Source organism: Chironomus tepperi, unplaced genomic scaffold (assembly GCF_022539635.2).
Source record: "Chironomus tepperi strain 1889 unplaced genomic scaffold, CSIRO-AGI_Ctep_v1 contig_346, whole genome shotgun sequence".
In the NCBI taxonomy this organism is placed as follows: Eukaryota; Metazoa; Arthropoda; class Insecta; order Diptera; family Chironomidae; genus Chironomus; species Chironomus tepperi.
The window spans coordinates 1,039,160-1,061,569 of record NW_027226468.1 but is presented as its reverse complement, the minus strand read 5'-3'; the positions used below and the strand labels follow the sequence as shown (position 1 = coordinate 1,061,569).

Here is a 22,410-nt window from a genome sequence, read left to right as displayed (position 1 = left end):
AATTCTAAGAATATCTAGCTGTTCCACAGCACACAGGTTCCCCACCACTGACTTAAACATAGGAAAAGGTTAACGTGAATACATTTCTTGATTTGTCACCTGATGTGAATGAAAATATTCATTTTATGTCATGAATAAAATATGTCAAGTCATCCTTTCATGTTTTTCTTTTTTTTTGTGAATAGGCATCGAAAAATAAAGTCTCAATTGAACTTGATTGTAGATTGAAGTGGTTTAACGTTACATGGATTAAAGTGCTTTCGATTTGAGATAAACTTTTTTTTAAACGGTAAATTGTGATGTACGCATCAGCGTGGGTGGTCGGATGGAATGTGAAAAGGGCAAATTTTAAAAATATTGAGGAACTTATGAATTTTTCATCAATCAAACTTCTCGATCGAGAGATTTATTAATGACTGTTGCCGGTTGATGCTGTTTATGAAGGACAGCAACAAGATGAGTGGTCCTTTTCTAAATGACCAATCTTCTGAGTGATGAATTGAAATCAATGGAGACACAGTTGCACAGATCAATTGTTAAATGGCGCCTGAAGCTGACTCTGTCGCTCGTAACCACTTGATAATTATCAATGCCGACAAATACAGTAGTGGTTTCTTAAACCTACCGAAACAAGTACAGATATTCCTCGCCAAATTAACCCTTATTCTGGTTGGTTTCTGAATGGCTGTAATTTGACATTTTAGACGTCATCTGGATGTTTTTAGACAAGTCGATAATGGTCCACAATCATTATAAATGTAGCATCCACGCAAATAGGGTGTGTCAGCAGCCTAAGGTAGATTCCCCGAGCAACACAAATGAAGAAGCCTCAATTAAGGTGTTTTCAGGGCTCTCCAAAATTGTTTTATTGACACTGATTGGAAGTTGCTTCTATTTGACAGACATTTGAATGCCAAATTGAGGCGACTTCAATTTTGAGTTAACAATGGACATCAAAAGCTCCGTGCAAAAGCTTCTTCAGTTGTGTCACTCGGGTATTCGACTTGAGCTAGCTCATATGTATCTTAGTCCACTCCAAACTCATTCCAACTACAGCTTCATAATCATTCAAATTCAAGTTCCACAAAAACTAGCAACAAAAACCATCAAAAAAATTTTATAGCATAATTATAAAAATTACATAAATTTAAATATGCTTCCACAAAAAGAGTCATTAATTTAATTAGGTGATGCTGTAGGCAAAATTTTGTCAGACTCATTACGCATTCAGTCTAAGAATGAGCACAAAAAGGTTACAGTGAATCTAAAAAAATAAACTTTTTACTTTTATTTTAAATAAAAATGACACGAGTTGTAATTTGAGTTCTGTTGAGGTCACCGTAATTGCTAAAAATGGAAACTCATTAGGATTAAATAAATAATTATGAGGAATATTAGAAATTTGAGGTTGTTGGAGGTTAATTGGAGATACTAAGAATTTTTAATCAATTAAATGTGTTTAGTTAAGTTTGAAAGCACTTTAAGTCACGTGAATAATTGTTAATGAGAACTGAAGTGCTTGAAGTTTGGATGAAAAATCGATTTTGTGTCAATTTGGAAGGATTGATGCATTTGTGGGTATTGATATTGGGTTGAACTTGAATTTGACTATCCCGAGCAGCACTATTTGTTAGTTAGGGCCTCACTAGGTTGCCATAGGAATGATAATACGTGAAGTTGCACAAATGGTGCCAAACAGCTGATTTTTAACCATTTTTAAGGCAAAAAATGCGATTTTCGAGACGGATTGTGCAGCTAAAGTAATTTTTTAGTGAATCTCAACAGACCCAATGGAATCAAAAGTCCTTGACACATTTAATTCATACTCAGGATGTCAAAACTTACATTAAATTCCCATAAAAGTTTCACGACTTTCTCTGTGGACTTTAATCTGTCATTAAAATATCAAAAATTATCGGAAATTCAAAAAAATAAATTCAGTCTGAATTGTTTAAAGCTATATTTATTATTGCTAAGATTTTTTAACGAAATTAAAAATTTAATGACTTATTTATGAAGCATGAAATTTTAAAATAAATGAAAAAAATAAAAATAAGCATGCGAAAAAGGATGTGAAATTGAACATTAAAAATTTATGACAATTGCACCTGCTACTATATGACTAAGGCAATCATTATGCTATAATTGTATGGCACAGGCTGTATTATAAAATGAAATAATTGAGTGATAAATGTAGATCTTAAGGCACAAAATCAAAATCGTTAAATTTACAAAATTTTTAAAGAAAATGAAAATAAGAACTGAAAATAAAAATAAGAACTTTTTTTTAAAAAAATTCATTTTCAAACTTTTTTAAAAAAAAATCTTTAATAATTTTAAAATTTCTTTAAAACTTTTTAAAAATTTCAAAAAGTCTAAATTTATAAAAATTTTTGAAAACCTAAAAGAATTTAAATATTCAAGTTTTTAATAAAGAATTAAAAATTTAAAGTTTAATTAAAAATTAAAATTTGAAATGTTAAATTTGAAAATTTGAAGAGTTAAAAATTTTTCTTTTCAAAAAATTATTAAAAACTCGGAATTTAAAATAAAAAAGAAATTAAAGTTTAAAACTAAAAAAAATTGAAATTTAAGTGAATTTAAATTTGAATATTTTAGTTAAAATTTCATTCTTTGAATTTAACCAATTCTAAAGCTTTTAATATTTTCAAAATCAAATATTATAATTGTTTCAAAATAATTCACACGCCTCTAATAATTTTCAAATTTTAAGTTTTCATTCGATAATAACCACACATTTGAATTGAAGGTTACAGAGAATTTACAGAATAAACCATAAATTTTGTGCATAAAATTTAATAACCCTCATTCCAATGTTATCATTTCATTAATTATTATTTAAAATTCAATTAAGTTGAAAAAAAAATTATCAAAATTGATCGATAAAATAGAATGATGATAATGACACTGACATGCTTATTTAACTTTCATTTAGTTTAAATTTTTATTTTTAGCAAAACATGTGAAATTTTTCTGTCATTATCTGCTTACTAGTCTGGTCGTTAATTCTACTGAATAAAGCCATAATTTACCAATTTAACTGGCAAAAACACTTTTTTAATGTGAAAACTTTTTTTATTATTGGCACAGCAAAAAGCCACTTTCATTTTATTAATAAATCATTAACTCAATTGAAAGAGTAATAAGATAACATTGGCATTTTCATATAAAGAATTATTGTAGGAAATGTGAATATTGACAAAGGAGATGGAACTATGACGAAAGTTTAAAAGCTTTTTTATTTGATGGTGATCAGAAATTTTTAAATTTAATAAAATTTTCAAAATTTGCACATTAAAAAATGAAATTTTGAAAATTGAAAGTTGAAAAATTAAAATTTTGAAGGTTGAAAAATTGAAATTTTGAAAAATTGACAAATTGAAAATTTGAAAATTTAAAAAATTTAAATATTGAAATTTTGAAAAACTGAAAACTGAAAAAATTGAAAAAAAATTTTTTTGAAGGTTGAAAAATTGAAAATTTGCAAATTTGAAAATTTAACAAATTGAAATTTTGAATATTTGTAAAATTAAAAATTGAAAAAATTGAAAAAATTGAAAAAATTGAAAAAATTGAAAAATTTAAAAATTGAAAGTTTGAAGATTGAAAGAAATTGAAATTTTAAAAAAATAATGAAAATTTACTCAAAAATATGCCAAGCACCTCTACCTGGACTTAACTATCTTATTCCACCTGCATAATAAAATCACAAAATTATATCCATTCATATGACATTAAACTTCACTTTCTCATTTCTCATAATCTCGCCTCTTTATCAACTATAAAGGAGCAGTAAATTGCAAAACATTGTAAGGCATACTGCAAAATTAAACAAGATTAAAAATTTTCCCAATAAATATTAATTGAAATGAAATGAGTCAATTCATATCAGTAAATGAAGCTCTCACTTGTAAGCTTTTTATTCTTTTTTTGATAAAGATCATCGGCATCGCATGTGAGTAAGCGAAATATCTATGTCAAAACGGTATTATTGCAGAAAAACGACTGTGTAGTGGATATACTCACTCAAAATTGTGTGTGTTTGAAGAGAAGAGAAATGAAGAAGAAGTAAAGAATTGTGAGTGAATGAAGACTTTACATTACCAGAGCATAAAAATTGTCTGACATACTTTTATTCTTTTTAACTCTTGGCGCTTCTCCTTTTAAAAGCAGAAACTTCAAAAAAAACATTAAATTTAATAAAACTATAAAAGTGAAATGTAGATGCTCTAGAATTATGTGGTAACGAGCATGTTTGTGGAAAAAAATGAATGAATAATGGATAGGTTAGTATTTTGTGGTATAACTTTCAGTTGATTTAAGAACATTACACAGTCTGTTGATTGCATGAGGAACTAGTTAACATTTATTATGGCATATATGCATGGAGGTTGAATTTGAATTTTGGTTAGGCTTGTTTGTGGTTTTGATGAAAGAGGTTATTTTGTGAAATTTGAATGGATTTTACATAAAATGCCACAAATCATGATTTTTTACCATAAATCGAGTGTATTTGAAGGATAAAGAACTTTATTTATTCAAAAGTATTTGAATTTTTCCCGCACTTTTTAGAAAGTTCCTAAAAAAGCGATAAATTGTAATTCTAAGGTAACTAATGCTTATCATTCTGCAAATTGAACAATAATAGCTTTGCTCACGCCTAATACATCATGTACAATCATTCAAATAACTTATCTACACGAAAATAAGTCAAAATTCAATGCCAAAGTCTTGAAGTGGAAGCAATTTTACCAATTTGATCGAAGCAATCATTGATTTCTAATTATAATCATTTTCTATAACCGAAATTATGCATCAAAATTAGATCAAATCTAATCAAATCATTTAAATTTCACAAAAAAATATTTGCACTGTCAGAACCAAAAACTACCGAAAAATATGAAAGCAATCCAAAATAACAGCACCAATTGCTCACATTTAAATAGTATAAAAATAGATTAAATTATCAACAATAATGTAGCATTTCAAAGAATAATTTGATAAATTATCTAAACTGTGTGCATCAAATGAAACGAGAATATGTATATCGAGGCACAGCTGAGCAACTAATCGATTTTCTATGCAAAAAAAAACTCCCCGGCAGAGATGAAAAAAGAAAACAAATTATTTTCATTTCTTTCTCTATTCCCGGTTATTCTACAATACAAACAGCTATTTGCGTTGTACAACAACGGCATTTTAACAATTGTTGAAAGAGAAATTCCAATTTAGATGCCGAAAAAAAGAGCTAAATTTATAGCATGTTACGCAATTGTCATGGCATGTTAGAAAAATGGTGTGGGAATTAGGTAAATTAGAAGCTTTGTGTGACTAAGAGTTAGCAAAAGCCGGATTTTGCTACTTATTAGGTAGTCCTGCGTAAATACTATCCATGGAAGAGCAACTTGCTTACGAGGGTAGTCCTGCGGAGGAAGGCATTCCTACTCAAGAGGACAGTCCTATTCAAAAGGGCAGTCCTGCGCAAGGGATCAGTCTTGCGCAATGGAGCAGTCCTACGCAAGTGGTCAGTTCTGCGCAAGTGGACAGTCCTGCGCAAAGGGATCAGTGCTGCGAAAGGAAGCAGTCCTGCACAAGGGATCAGTCCTCCGCAAGTAGACAGTCCTAAGCAAGTGGACAGTCCTACGCAAGTAAACAGTCCTACGCAAGTGGACAGTCCTACGCAAGTGGACAGTCCTACGCAAGTGGACAGTCCTACGCAAGTGGACAGTTCTGCACAAAGGGATAGTTCTGCGCAAAGGGACAGTCCTACGCAAGAGGACAGTCTTATAGAAGGGGTCTCCGGTGGAAGCCGTGATTTGAAAAACGTTTGCCATAGATTTGCAATAACCTTTTCCCACCTTTAAACTATACATCACATACGTACAGCCCCCCTAAAATCCTTTTCATCTACATATTGCCAATATCACAATAGAATTTATCCTCGTATTCCCAACCGAGACATGATCAATTTGCAAAGCTTGCTTGAAAGCACTTAAAAAAAGCTTTTATCACGCTCAATATTTTCGTCCCTTAACTCACAACTCTTGCACACTTTAAGGACTTTTAATGGTCATCGACACGAGGAAATAAAAAAAATATATAGAAACATAAAAAAGTCACTTTCATCATGATAAACATCACGACTGAACAAATGACCATAAATTTTGATAACGTCATGTCATAACAGCCTACAAATGGCAAAATAATATGCGTGGTACACATGGCGGGTGATAATAAAAAGAGAAAGAAAAAAAAACGATTTAGTCTAAAGATAAAGTGGATTTACGGAACATGAAGTAGGCGAAAATGTGTTGATTTTCATTCTGCTTTTTTTTGGAATATTTTTAGAACATTTCTTGACTCAACAGATAGAATTTATTTTTTCACGAGTTTTAATGCTCTTCTTTTGGTATTTATAAGATGAGAATTGTTAAAATTCGTATATTGGATTTACGGAATTAAAGTGTTGTTGCTGTGTGGATTGTTGTTGCTTTGTGGGTTTTATGTTTTGTTAATTTGAAGAGGAATTGAGTGAAAATTGACATAATTTTGATGATTTTTGGGCACTAAATTGAGTGGAATCTAAGGTGTCAAGTAATATGTAAGCGAATCTGTCAGTGTGAGAATAAGGGCTCTCTGGCCGAGTGGTTAGGCAAGACATTGTTGATTCATAAAGTGTTGTTAGAAAGCTCTAGAAGGAAATTTACAGCTGGAGGATAGAATTCACGATTTGGATCTACTAACTAACAATGATCGGATCACAAACAGGTCTCAAAATTCCCACTAAAAACTGGATAATCATTAAATCAATAGAATAACAGCTTAATAAATTTCAAACTCATCATTTCCAATCAAAAATCAATTAATTCATCAATAAAAGTCCCTAAAACCATCTTAAATCACAATCAATTCCGTCTACCTCACTTTAAAATCGCAGATTTTGATACTAAATCACATCTGATTTATAGTCTGTTAAAATTACTAGTTCGATGTATCATCAATCAATTTTTATGTGCTCGTCTGTAGCATCAATCTTTATTAACATCATAATTTAGTCTGAACTTTTTGTTCACTGACTAAGCACAAAAAAAAAGTAAAGTTTAAAGCAAAAATTAATGGATCTGCTTTTTATGTGCTTAGTCAGAAATTAATTTTAATTATTGCTCAATAAAATTAGTGTAATTCTGAGATAAGCAGTTTTTGTTTTGGGGGATTATGGGATGTTAACGAACTGTTTTTAGTGAAATTTAGGTCGTGGGCAAAACTGGAACTAATTTTCTTAGAAGATCTTTACTTTTTTTGATAAACGTGATGTGTTGATTTACACTTGAATTATAGTGGATATTTCTTAGTACTGTATTGTCTATAATTAAGAGATTAGTTAATTAGAAATTCATTAGAAAATTGTGTAAATGGATAACTCGTTGTTGTAGCTTGTTAGAATGATTTGTGCTTTAAATCTGACCTAGTCTAATATGCGAATTAATGTTTGCATTTACCATAACTGTATGAGCTTTATTGTGGTACAACAAATATTATTGTGCATTAGATGCGATTGTGGATTGGAATCGAAGTGCTTTTTGTGGTTTCTTATCACGTGAAACACTTTTGAATCGTTTGGTTACCCTAATATACTTATTATTGAACTGCAGATATTATATTCATGCAATTTGTATACTCAAGCTTTGGATCAGGTACATAAACACCAAATTGTTCAGTAAATCTATAGACCACGTCTGGTTTTTGCATGCTACACCATTTTGATTCGAATTCTATACCGTGACACACTCACGTTGGCCTAGTATTGGATTTTGGATCTATAAATCGACTTGTGATATTCTGAATTGATCTCTTCATAATAGCATTAATAAACAGTTGATTGTATTAACTTAGGTCCACTGAAGTCATCTTTAAATGATACTATTGATTTCCGACTACATGTATAGTGTCTAGCATCAATTAGTCGACTAAATGTCTAGAAATAATCTTGAAAATTCATAGCAAGTTACTCAAACCATACCCTTATGCAGCTTGCTTCACTCAGGTACATTTTTGAAGTGATATCAACCCAGTGATATTGATATACTAATCAATGGCATAGCAAGAACTCAGAACTGACAAAAACCCTGATATAAGCATTTTAAATCATACTTAAACTGACTAATGCTGTTCAAATTGTTGATCCCAAGTGGGAATCGAACCACTCACCTTTCGATTGTCATTCTAGTACTCAGACCACTAAGCCACTGTACTTAATCACTGAAATTGGCAATTTGTCAATTTATCTAAGACACTACTTTTCAACTTTCGTTTTTAGACCCTATAACAATGACGTTAGCATCTATTTATTGAACTTATTGTTCATTTCATTCATCAGTTTCTTATTAAAAACGTAGCTGCTAAAGTTCATCGCTTCCTTAATCTCAAAACTTACTCAATTCTTCAAAATTTATTAATAATTTTCACATAAATCTCAAGACTCATTGACGTCATCTACGTATTATTCTTATCAACCTCAATGGAAACATCATGGCTGTATAAAAAGATTCTGAGTTAAATATCAAATTAAATTAACGCTCCTACATACATCCTTTATAAAAATAATCCAGACTAATTATAATTCTCACTCAATTTAAATCCAAGAAAATGTTAATAAATTTAGCAAAAATTTTCACGTCAGTAAATTTTCCAAGTTTTTCACGTTCCTACGATTTTTCACGTACATCCAATGTTAAAAATATTCACACGAGTTTTAAGTTAAAATTCATGAATGTGAAACATAAATTTACCTTGAGATTGTTATCATTAAACTCGAAATGCTGGATTCAAAGACTTAATGGAAGTAATTCCCTTAGTGACTAAATTGGAACTTCTACTTCCTCAACTTAATAGATTAATGATTTGAACCCCAAAGTCAACTGTTTTAATTATTTTTATTTGAGATTATTTCCCATCGCTTGTCAACATTTTCACCTAGTTCCACATGTCGATTTACGTCATCATACGTACGGAAAACAAAGAAGCGGAAAGCCTTAAAAGCATAAAATGTACCACGTACTATGATGATAAAATAAACATGTCACTCTTTTTATTCTGTTATTTGATAAACACCTTTATGCATTACATGCTGTCCGCAATGCTTTCTTTCGGAAGTAATTCTTTTAACGATTATGTTTTTTTTTCTAGAGTAAGGCAAAATAAGAAGCTATAAAATAACAATAATATAAATATTATAATGGAAAATCCACAATTATTTCACTTGGAAGTCCGTAAAGCAGATAAGCATTGAGGGGGCAAAATCAATAATTGGATTTTAAATGCTCATACACAAAAATTAATGTAACTTCACTAAAATAGTAAAAGTAGTTGCAGCCTGAATTTTATATTGATTGCTTGTACTTCTATGGGCTGAATATTTAGTGATGCACACAAAAGCAACATGCTTGAAAAAAAGGACACTTTCCCACAACAAAGCTCGAGTGGGACTCGAACCCACGTCCTACGGTTTCTGGTTTCGCATGATACTTCCTCTGAGCTATTGGGGATTCTTAGAAAACATGGCACAAAGCACACTTAAACCTTATACCTTATTTTTCTATCAAGTAGTTCTTGCAGTTGTATTTAGCTACAGCACCAATCCAACTTGATTAGAATTTAAACATAATTAAGATTTTCTTACAATTTTATCACTGTTTGGCTTTGTAGCTATCTTAAAATTTAACGTATTTTCCAAATTTAAAAAAAAATTTGCAAAATATTTTCTCACTTCGATTTTTATTTTCTAAATTTCTCCTCTATTTAATCAATCTCTAAACTTCTCATAACTCAATTGTGTAGAAAAAGTTGGCAAGCATCCAATAGATTAATCAAATAAAGCACATATGACACAAAATTTCTAATATTTTCACCAAATTTATCAAATCTCCCTGAATTTCGACATCAATTTTCAATAATACATTAATCAGCCGTTCAATACAGCACATCTTTTAAAGAGAAAACCACAACTTTCTGTCGGGAAGACGTTGTTTTTTTTAGAAATTCACGGTCAATGCCACTTAATCACGAGTTTTAAAACAAAAAAGTATTATTGCAAAAGGAAGGAAGAGATAAGTATACTTAAATATTGAAAAGGCAGGCAAACAATAAACTTTCATTTTAAGTAATCAATTTCTATGGTCTACATCGCTCGCGCGTACATCGCCAAAACCACTTTTCTTTAATTTTTCCATTGCGTTTTTTGGAACACATGAATCTATATCTATATATCCATACACAATTATCTGAATACCAATAATAAACAATTGTCATATGACATTAAAACTGCTTTTCAATTTGGCACACTAAAAATTGTCGTCTGTTCTGTCTGTGGCACTTGAATTACATTTTTTCCTTTCCTTTCAATTTCTATGCTTATTTTTTAGCTATGCTATTGTGCTGAATGTTAAAAGTTTCTGTCTCATAATTATCGTCATTATTTTTCATTATGTGTCCCCATAGATGAAAATATTTTTATTGGAATTTATTGCCCGGGATGTACACAATGGTAGAAATTTGAAATTGAAGTTGAGATGACTGATCCATAAACAATGATGTTTGGCTTCTGAATCTTTAGATTATCAGGAAGCAAACTCAAAAGGCACACGAAGTTGAAAATACGAAAAAAAGTGGCCCAGGCCGACGTGACTCTAGTGTGGGCCAAGAATCGGTGAAATGCATTCTAAACCAAACTCATGCTGGCTTTGAACAACAATTTCGCCTTTTCTATGTCTTATGCCTTTCGTGAAAGGATTATTTGAAGGCATGGTCCTATTCCTCATTTTTGAAAATTTGCATATTATGAGTATGTTCTTAATCATTAACAAGTCTAAGTGGCTCGGTAGCGTAGTTGTTTAGTTCTTCGGGACTTAATCATTGTACACCGATCCAAGTGTCATGGGTTCGAGACCCCATCATGGGTAATATTTTCAAATGTTCTTTTGCGAATCATATGAACTAAAAACACGATCCACAGCTGAAGATTAGAGACAGCAGACAGTCATGTCTTGAAAGGAGTAGTTCTAATCCTTCTTTAAACTGTAGATCAAGGTTTGAATTCAATGATCAATGGCCGACTCTTTCTTTCTCCCAGAAGATTCTTTTCTACTTACTTAATTACTTCTGGCAGTAGTACAGATCAGCTGTGATCCCATGGCTTCCTTTTCCTATTGTCATACAAATCCCATTCCTCAACCAATCCAATTTACAATAATTTACAAACCAACATCAACTTCCCATAAAATTCCACAGCATCGCTCGGTAAAAAAGTAAAATAGAAGCAGCAAAATAGCAATTCCGGGAGACATAAAGACACAAAACCACAATGAAGATTTGAAATGAAAATAAAAACAAACCCGAGAAATTGTGCCAGCCAAAGAGCATCAAACAAAATAGATATAGCGTATATATTTAGCATACAATAAGCGATGAAAGCAAGCGTGTTGACATTGTCACACGAAAGAAAATGACAAAAACAACAGTAAATGCGCGCAAAGAAATCGAAATTTCTTTATTTTTGCCTGTTTAAACAGAAATGTGAGAAACACAAAAAAAACTAAGCAAATACTTACTTTTTTTCACTTTTATTCTCAGAATGTACCATTCATATGTACATCCCAAAGCACATGTAAAACTTAGATACGAAAAAAGACCTTTCTTTTGAAAGGCACAAGTAAAAATGTAATGCACAACAGCATATGGAGATAACAAGAGTCGAATTGAATGAGCATGAAATCATTGTGATGTGGAAAACATGATTTTATGCCCATTTTATTATTCAAGTAAGTGAATAAGTTCAAGTAAGGAAATTTCTTTTTCGTTGTTAGAGGTAATGACAGGAACTAAACTTACGGGAATGATACTGTGTAATTGATATTGTAATTAGGTTGAACGTGACGCAGTGCTTTTTTCTTTGTAAATTGTCACTGATAGGTGTGGCGTTAGAGTTAATTGAAATCTTGGGTATCAAGCTATGTGAAGACGATTACGCTAGAAATAAGCCAGTGTAACAGTAATGCTGAATGGTTAGGAAACAGATCGGATATCTGGATCGGTCTTATGTGAATGCGTGGGTTCGATTCCTATGTGATGAAGATCAGTCAATCATCACTTGCGGATATGAAAAGGATTTGCACAATATCCAAAGGCCAATTTTATCAAATTTAGAGCAAGAACTGCCTAAAATTCAGGCAATAATTGCTACATAATAGGTGAAGAACACGTGTATATCCAGGTATTTACAAGCTCACGTCAGTCAATGCGTAGCAATTTCCAAGTTCCTCAGAAGCTCTAATCATGCAATATTGGTGTCTAGCTTCTTTCTAGATTCCAATATTCATCCATATAGTTAATAATCCTCCCTAACCAGATGCTTCCTTGAAGCAAACCATTCCTTCCTCATTCATAAACCTTTCAAAAAAAAACCATTTCAACCTGATCACGTCATTTATGGCTACAAACAATCTAATTTTATTTCCTTCGTTCAAATCCAATACAATTAAATCGTTAAAAAGTTATGACTCATAATTTAATATCCAGCAAGCATAAATACGTGACTATCTGATCCTGAAGAATGCAATTGACAGCCTCATGTACGTGACTACATCACTTCTATGTTCTTTTCCTTTAATTTCTATTCTATGTGGAATCCTGAAATTTCTCTCTTTAAAGCTCTTCATAAACAAAATCTCAAAAGCTCTTGGAAATCGAAAAAAATTCCTAGTAACCCATCCTACATATGTATAAAAATGTAACATTTTGTTTTGCATATCTAAGTTTACAAGTTCCTAGAATTTATGCCTCGTTAGGACATGTGCCAAAATCAAAACAATTATTCGTAAAAATTTTTAAAGTAAAGTTATGACGTTTGGGTAGCAAGCGATGTTTTGTGGTAGGTTTGAAATGTTCATGATGTAATTTAGACTGACGTTGAGTTTGTTCTAGGAATTGTAGGAGGTTGTAGATATAATAAATTTTTTAGGGGGGTTGTAAGGGAGTCTGGTGTGATTGGACTCTGTTTTTTAATGAAAATATGACTTTTAGGTAGAAAATATAGTCTGACCATAGTCAACGATGGCTGATTCTATAGTGGTCACAATGTGTTGTTGTAGCATGAACAAGGAACAACCATTAGGCCAAAGAATGCTTCGACAAAGCTTTTTAGTGTCAAAACAGACCAAAAACTGGCCAATTATGGTGCAATCAGCGTATCTATACGTCATTTTTTCCGTCAACTTATTGGTACAGCAGGATTTCAGCGATTGTGTTTTGCCACTTGTGCTTGTCGTCGTGAAACTTTTCAAAAACCATAGTTTAATGTCAATAGGTTGGAATCTCAATATGCTGCTTTAGAAATCCCACGTATTCCGAATTTTTGGTCTCGATCAATTCTCGACCGGTTCTCGAGACCGTGGCTCTCCGGGTAGTTGCAATCTCAAGACTCTCGAAGTAGTCGTAATCTCGGTCTAGGTATCGAAAGCCCTTATTTAGAACCACAAGACTGAATTAACCTTGAAACTCAAATTCACATTTTCCATACCTTTTATCCATTAATATCCCTAACAACAATGTAAAAATCATTGTTTACTTCCACTTACAAAGTCAAAATGTAATTCAAAACTCACTTTTTCCCCAAGAAAGCTGCACTTGAAGGAAAGATGTAAGTGCAGTTGTTGTAGAAAAAATAAATAAATATATATTGTAATTTAAATAAATTCTTTTTACAACCATCTTTGATTGCTGTTTTTTTTACTGTTGCTCTTACTATCGATTTACACAAACAAGTGAAAGCGTTCTGTTTTTATAACGGAAGGTGTAGTTAAATACATTGTGCTGACCGTTTTGTTTAATAAACTTTTTTTTATTTTCTATTTCGACTGAGTATTGATATAATAAAAAAAAGTAATAATAGCTCATAGCAAAGTCAAGTCTGGGGAAGTAAATGTACCACCCAGGACTGATTGATGAAGATGGATGTATCAATCGTTAACTGCAAAAAATACAGGCAGAACTGAACCAGACATTTCTTTTTATGAAAATGAAACAAACGGAATTAAAAGTTAATGAAATAGCTAAAGCAACATCATTATTATTGAGTATGTACATACGAAAAAAAAATGTAGGTTACATAAACGCACATTAGGCTAACTTAAACTTCACCATTATTTTTCATTCCGTTTTCATTGAGTTGCTAATTTATTGTTGTCTATTTAAAGAAGTCTTTACTCAACTCAAATGAATGTAGAATTATATAGACACAACATGGTATTAAAAGTTTTAATGAAAATTAGACGGTAATTCACTGCTATTCTCTTCTTTTTTACTCTTTTATATCTTCATTAATAACCTTTTTTAGTCTGTTATTGAATGATTTAGACGATTTAGTTTGTTATTAATGAAGATGCTGATGATATGAACTTGAAATTGCTGAGAAATGCTTGAATTTTGATGTTTTGAAATGGAATTTTAAATTTTTGAAGATTTTTCTGAATATAAATAAACCGAGATGACTTAATCGTGTCCAATTTGAATTTTAAATGGTCGTTGAAGTTTTAGAACATTCTGAGATGACAAAATTAATACAAATTGAATTTTTAAACGTAAAATGACAGTTTAAAATCAAAATTTTTCTTATCATATTCGAATTTTAAATGACCGTTACATTTTTAGAACATTCCAAGATGACAAAATCAACTCATATTGAATTTTTAAATCAAAAGTGACTTTAACGATTTAAATTTTAAACAGCCGTTGAATGTTTAGAACATTCCAAGATGACAAAATTGATACAAATTGATTTTTAAAATACAAAATGACAGTTAACAATTAAATGTTATCAAAATTAGTTTAATCTTGACATTCAAAAGCAGAAATTAAGCCATAAAACATTGTTTGTCTCTAAAGCTTCCGATACACAATGAAATGAATCCCTTTTGTCATGTAACAAATTACAGAATTACATTTTCTCAACCTCACAAAAGAGTTTAACATTTACATTTTTACAAGCTCATTCCATATGTTCCATAAATTATGGAAATCATTCTCCGGAACTTTCTCATTCTTATTATTATCCATTTTAACTTTGTTGAATATATATTTTACATCCTATATTCAAAAAAATTATGTAAACATCTCCTTTTTTGGCAGATATGATGTTCTAATATAATTCATACCATCGAAAAATTCATCTATCACACATACACATGCTCAAATTTCTATGAATAATTCATGGATCATAAATTTTACTTTCCAATATTTACATTTTCATGTCTTCTTTATTTCTCATTTACGCAGATGGAAGGAAACTATTTGGCGGATATAAAATTACACCCAAATTCTGTACAGATGCTAAAATCTCAAAAGCAGATGCAAAAGTTTCAGGACCAGCCATTTGTATGTTTAATCATGAATGTGTTGAGCGGAAAGGAAAAGTCATTGGCGCGTGTATGGATGGGTAAGTATTTACTTAATAAATTGTTTGATGGATTTTGTCAGAAAAGCGACAGAAAATGTATATCCAACTGTGTATCACGTACGCAGTCCAATAACAAAAATTTATATGACTAATTTAATGCCATTTTCTCTATCCGCAAACAAACAGTTTCCTATTTGGTACATGCTGCCTATTATCAGGCGTTGTTGAAACGTCGCTGGCAAATGTAAAGGCAAACATGACGGAATATCAACAAGCAGCAGCCGTAATGGAGGAGCTTGCAACACGTGGACCATTAGTAGCAAGCAGTAAGCCACAAGTAATTAATAATCAATTTTATGGACCGGATGATGATGACTCAGTTCAAGTTGATGAAAATATCAAGCAAGAATTATCAAATGATGTTGTCATGGTCTCATCACCATCATATGCTGACAGAATCAGTTCACCATTATATTATCCAACAAAACAATCAACTAGTCAACAAAGTTATGTAACAGAACTGCCTAATTTTATTCAATCATCATCAACATATTTCACATCAGATGATGATTCAAATGACCACAACGATTTAGTCCAATTTAGTAAAGTTCCATACGATCACAGCGGCATATCACATACATCAGCTGAGGCTGACGTTTATTCAACGGAAGATGGTGATGATAATAATATAATTAATCCATATCCGATTCCAACATCATCAAATCATCTCATGACGGAAACAAGAACAACTGAAACATCAACACAGCCACCAAGAACCACAAGTAAATTTTCAAAACCAATTTTCAAGCCAAAACCCACGCAATCATCCTCAACAACAGAAAAGTACGTGCTTGTGCATACGATTACTAATGATAAGCCTTCCTCGAATGATAATGCCAATGAGAATGTATCAACAAAAAAGCCATCGTCAACGAACGATTCAATCCAATCAATAATCTTAATGTTAAACGGTACAAATAGTTCCGGACCTGAATATAATGTTGATTCTACGAATGTAAATAATGAAAATACACAAACAACATCATCGTATGGAAGTACAAGTATGATTGACTATGATAAATATGGCAGCTCAAGTTACTATGTTACGACAAAAATGCCAGAACGTATTACATCAGTCAAAGTACCGTCAACAAGCTACGTCTATTCGCCAAATCCAACACGTCGTCCAACATCCAGCACAACAAGAAAGTCAACGGAGAAATCAAAAACGACAACGACAAGAAGTGTAAGTAAAAAGACATCAACAAAGAAGCCGTCTACAACCATAAATGTACCATCGACAAGTTACATTTACTCACCAAATCCAATTACGAAACGACCAACAGCACCATCAACAGCTGAGCCAATTAATAATGATCCCATTTCCTCAACAACATCCAATAAGAAAAAGACATCACCAAAACCAGTTCTTGTCGTCAGCACCCAACAACATGAACAAATTCAACAGCATCATCAGCAAGAAGATATTCAGACTAATTATGTGGTTATATCAGGTGGCGGAATTACCAAGCATCCATCACCAACCGTTCACATTACACCAAAACCCATAACAAATTTATTAACGTCAAGTACATCAACAAACTTAAAACAAACAAAACCACCAAATGAATTGACAGGACAACAATCATCATCTGAACGTCCACAATCACCATTTTATGGAAGTACAACACCAACAACATTTGTATCGTCATCAATTTATGTACCCGGTATTGAAGATTTCCATAATGAAGGATATTATGCAGTTGTTACACAACGTCCAGGTGTCTTATCAACAGCCATTTATGCTGTCAGTCCAGGACTCATTAATACATCAGGAACTGATGAAATTAAGGAACCAGAAAATGACACGCCAATAATGTCCAATGATGATTTCAGTAATTTCCCACCAGTCCGTAATCCAAACTTGAACATGACAGCCACAAATAATGTACAGGAAAGTGACATTTCAACTCCATCATTTATCGAAGATTCACAGCTTAACAACAAGATTGACTTACTTGTTAATAAATTAATTGAATCAATGCAAGGAAATTTGGATAATTTAGTCGATATTGTCTACGATAAGAAGAATGTCTCATCAGTAAGCCTCGACAATAAGAAGAAGAACACAACACTTGCAGACACGCCAACAACAAAAGTACCTAAAACGACTGTCAAACAAACAACCAAACCACCTGCGAAGACAACGACAGCACCTCCGGGGAGGCCTAGTTCACAGCAACAAACCTCAAAGAAACCCCCAGCAAAGACGTCCACAGCAGCAACCACAAAGAAACCGGCGACCACAAAAAAGCCCGCCTCGTCAAAGCCAAGCGCATCGACAACGTCCAAAAGGCCGCCAAATCGAGTAACGTCAGCAACTACAACGAAGAAGCCAACGAAAAAAGTCACAACGACTACGACGACAACAGAAGCGCCATTAGCAGAAGATGAATTATTAGAAGGCGAAGAAGCACCCGTAGAGGAAGAAGCAGGACAAGAGGAAACTGCGGAGGAAGGTGAAGAAAGCAATGTTGTTGATGAAACCGAAGCACAGCAGCCAGCAGCAACACCCAGTGGAAAAATTCGTGAGTAAAAAAGCCGTTAAAATATTTGAATTTTTAACGGTTTTTTGAAATTTTAAATTTTGAAAGGAAAATTTGGCATGAATTTTTAGGTTAATATAAAAATTCATGCCAAAATTTTTCCCCCTCATCGCCCTCATTTACGTGAGCAGCATAAAATAATTAATTAAAAACGCATGCATATAAAATTTAATTTAGAATGCGGAGTACGACCACAGTATAAAAAAGGAAGAATAGTGGGTGGCACAGCAGCAGCATTTGGTGAATTTCCATGGCAAGTTCTCGTACGTGAGAGTACATGGCTAGGTCTTTTTACAAAAAATAAGTGCGGTGGTGTTCTAATTTCAAACTCCTATGTTCTCACAGCAGGTATGGAACTGGAAAATGCATGCACACCATACTATGTGCTACATTTTCATAGGAAAAACTTTTTCTTCTATTTTTATCGTTTCTCTTTTTTTTATTGTTTCTCATATCCTTCATAGCTCATTGTCAACCCGGTTTTCTTGCGTCCTTGGTAGCTGTGTTTGGTGAACACGATATCTCCGGTGAATTAGAGACGAAACGTTCAGTGACGAAAAATGTTAAAAGGTCAGTTTTGAGCGATGATTGCAGTGACATTGAAATTTTATCCGTTTTTCTGATTTTTTTGTTTGTTCAGGCATGAATTGTTCTAGAATATTCATTGAGTGAAATTTTTCATTCATAAAAGTGATGACATAAAAGGTAGAACAGAATATTGATAATATGATATTATAGGAGATGATTTATGTAATTCTGATGAGGGTTTTTTGACATTGATGTATAGTTTATTAAGAATACAATTTGGGGTTGTGTAAGGGGTCGTTATCTTATTTGGATCGATTTTTAGGGGGAAGCAGCTTTTAGTATACCTTGTGTATGCTGTTGCTGTTGACTTATTACACAGAGTTGGACACTTTTGAATGATCGTTCCTTATTACTTTAACAAAAACAACGGCTTTTTAGAACTCTAATCCCCACCTCTTTATCCTTTCATTTTCATGGTTCTATACAATAACCATGTCAACATTTGAGCTTTCCGAATACTAACAGGCAACAAAAAAAACCCGATTTTTGATACCGTATTAGTTTTTCTATACAATGAAAGCATACCCCTCGTGCTAGGGAAAGTCTCTGACTCAACAAATTCTCAAGATTAAGAATACCCGAGAAAACTAGGGCCTAGTCTCGATCTCGGGATTGGGAACCCTTAGTCGACCTCGAGCTATGTCTAAAGACGTTACCTAATAAGTAAACGACACCTTACGCATAAATTATATCATATTTCCAATTGTAATCTAAGATTATCGAATTTTAATTAATTTATTTGGAATTTACGCAATAAGAGAACGTTCGGAAATTAAGTGACGCTGAACAAAGCGTTTTCGACCTTCACTCCTCCCAGATTCTGATCCCCAATACATCCCACGCACTGTAACGGTTTTTGACAGAATTTTCCTCCTCTCTTCCTAAGCGTTACGTAATTTCCGAACATTACCTTTGTTTGATGATTTATAATGAAGATCTCCATATCAAATTCTAATGGATAATACTGTCTGTATTACTTCTACACCAAATTTTGTCAATATTTGGGTCAATCACTCAAGAAATAGAGAAATATTGAAGAAACCAAAGAAAGAATGGAGAAACCGAAATCTGACTCCGAAGCTGACCAAATGTCAAGTGCGCACCATCTCGTGGTATCCTCTGTTACTCTGTATCCTCTGTTACGAATCCCCTTCTGTTTCGAATTCTTAAGGCCACCATAAATATTGATTTCCAATATTTATCCTCATGTCCAATATTATCATCATATCCTTGCCATCACAAACTTAAGCTCCAACAAAAAAAAAATCAGAAAAAAATGCCCTTGCAACCTAAAGTATAGATAGCTGCTGCTTATTTAAAACACATTTCTTTTTTTTTTTGCTCTATTTGCCACCAACAGAGTCATCGTTCACCGTCAATATGATGCGGCAACTTTTGAGAATGATTTAGCAATTTTGGAACTGGAATCGCCTGTACGATACGATTCACATATAGGTAAGAAAATATTGAATGATTGATGATGATAAAAATGAATTTATTTTTATACGCAAATTATTTGCGATTTCTGCTTGTTGGTAAGTCTTCCATTGTGTCGATATTACCTTATTGTGTACTCGATACTTAGTATGATCCAAAAATACACAATTATTGTACACACGTTTGGATATATACGATTCATATCTAAGCTACAAAAAAAAGGTTTCAATCTATATACTTTGTAATGTTGAATCGATTTCAACATATAGTCATCATACTTCCCTCAAAATATTCACGTACGAGATGCATGCATGTAGGTGTATGATGTGAGGATTAAATTTAATATCGCACTTCATCCAAATCTACATATCCAAGTGAAATGCATAGCATATAAACATTTTACGATGAATGGAAGAAAATTCGACGATTTTACTTCCGCTCCGAAAGTGTTGGAATTTTGGATTCTCGGAGGTGTTGCAAATTATCTTTTTTTGGATGTTTTTATAGACATTGAGTTTTGTGCTGATAGCTTTATTTGATTGGACTGTAAAAATTATTGATAAATTGTTGAGCTTTTATCAATTTAGGGAGCTTTTATTTGAATTTTGGGATCTAATCAGCGATTAAGCTTAACACATTGACTTTTATGAGTGCAATCTGCAGAATCCTCATGTGCTACTTATTATTTAGCAGGCAAAGAGCGTGCATTCAGTGTAAGCTGAGAATATGAATTTAGCCTGCTATGGTTTACTTTTTTAAATTCCATATCCAAACAGTCATGAAAGCTCTTTTCGTAAATTTTCACCATATCAACCATTCATATTCACATGACGTCATTCAATTTTTTTCCTACAAAAAATATTTGTGCTCAACAGCGGACAAACTTTTTGTTCGCAAATCGACCCAATAAATCCACTGAAGTTTACTATAAGAAATTTGAGACGAGAAAATTTTTACAAAAAAAAAATCAAGTCGTAAAAAGTTACTTTAAGCTCGTTTGTTAAACTTTTTAAAAGTTCTTCTTATCGGAGGCAATAAACAGGTAGAATAAGGCATATTTGGAAGATATTGACGAAAATTAGAGGGAATCCACCGGAGTTGGTTGAAATTTTGACGATTTTCCTTATTTTAGAACAAATTTAGATTCAGCAAATTTAAAACTTCATAGAAAATTTCAGAAATTTGCAAATTTTATTACTTTTTGAGTATTTTACAAGCGCATAACATGTAGAATACTTGACATTGAGTTGTTTACTAATAAAAGGTAAATAATACGACAAGTAGTTATGTCCTGGAAGGCTCAATTTTACGAAAACAACAAAATTTCAGAATGTAAACTGTTGAATGAAATTCAACATTTTTTATCTTCATGAAATGTCATCTAAGAAACCTTTGATTTATCAAAGATTTTCACTTCAATCTCAAATCTTAAACTAATAACATCACATTATCTCAATATATTTAAAATAAAAATACAGTCCATTTTACAATTCATTCATTCTCATTTCTAACACACTTTTCATTTTGGTCCTTCGAAACCTTGAGATTTGAAGCAGTAACTTGAAGAAAATTGGAAATTGTGCAAAAAATCTGGAAATTTTGCGAAGACACAATTGAAAGATTGAAGAAAATATTTGAGAAAGTGGGAAGATTGTGAAGTCAAGTTTGAAACATCACAATAGTTTGGAATCGATCAACATTTGAAAAAGCTGAAATTGGACAGCCTATTGGAGAGCTGAATATTGAAGAATTTGTCAGCATTTGTTGAAGCTGAAATTTGCATTTCAATTAAGCTAATGATCAAGCAGAAGTGATACATTGGATAAATCTTTGAAGCTTGAATTGATTGTCATCTTCATTTAATTCGAACCTTGGAAAGTTCCAGAGAAGTAGAGAAGAGGAAACTGAATATTTGAACTTATTATTTGATTGATTACTGAGATCATTGAACTTTACAAACTCAATGATGTCGTTCAATATAACTTTCAATACATCAGAAGCAAAAAGATTAAAGTTGGATTCGATTATAGAAGACTTTGAAAACATTAGAAGCTCATATGAAACAATGAAAGATGGTATTACTTTTAAAGAAATTAAAGTGTATCACGAGTTTTTTAAAAGCATGTTGGAAGAATTCAATGAAGTTTACATCCAATATGAACTAATGGATCGAAAAAGAACGAACGACGATGAAATCTACAGATCATTCAAGAGAGTGGCAGTGCTTACAACATTGCAAGTTTCTTTGAAGATGGAAGAATTACAAAAAGAATCACCACGAGTTAGTGATACTGTATCATCATCACAAAC

At 32.2% G+C, this 22,410-nt stretch overlaps 1 protein-coding gene across 1 annotated transcript in view; it reads left to right on the top strand.

Annotated features, from left to right (window-relative positions):
- The window catches only part of flz (transmembrane serine protease filzig), a 44,263-nt gene that overhangs the window by 17,049 nt on the left and 4,804 nt on the right, over positions 1–22,410 (top strand). The window contains exons 2-6 of the mRNA XM_070644767.1: positions 15,349–15,508; positions 15,656–18,057; positions 18,253–18,423; positions 18,540–18,645; positions 20,024–20,118. Coding sequence (XP_070500868.1) covers positions 15,349–15,508; positions 15,656–18,057; positions 18,253–18,423; positions 18,540–18,645; positions 20,024–20,118 — 2,934 coding nt within the window. The remainder of the gene's footprint in view (positions 1–15,348; positions 15,509–15,655; positions 18,058–18,252; positions 18,424–18,539; positions 18,646–20,023; positions 20,119–22,410) is intronic.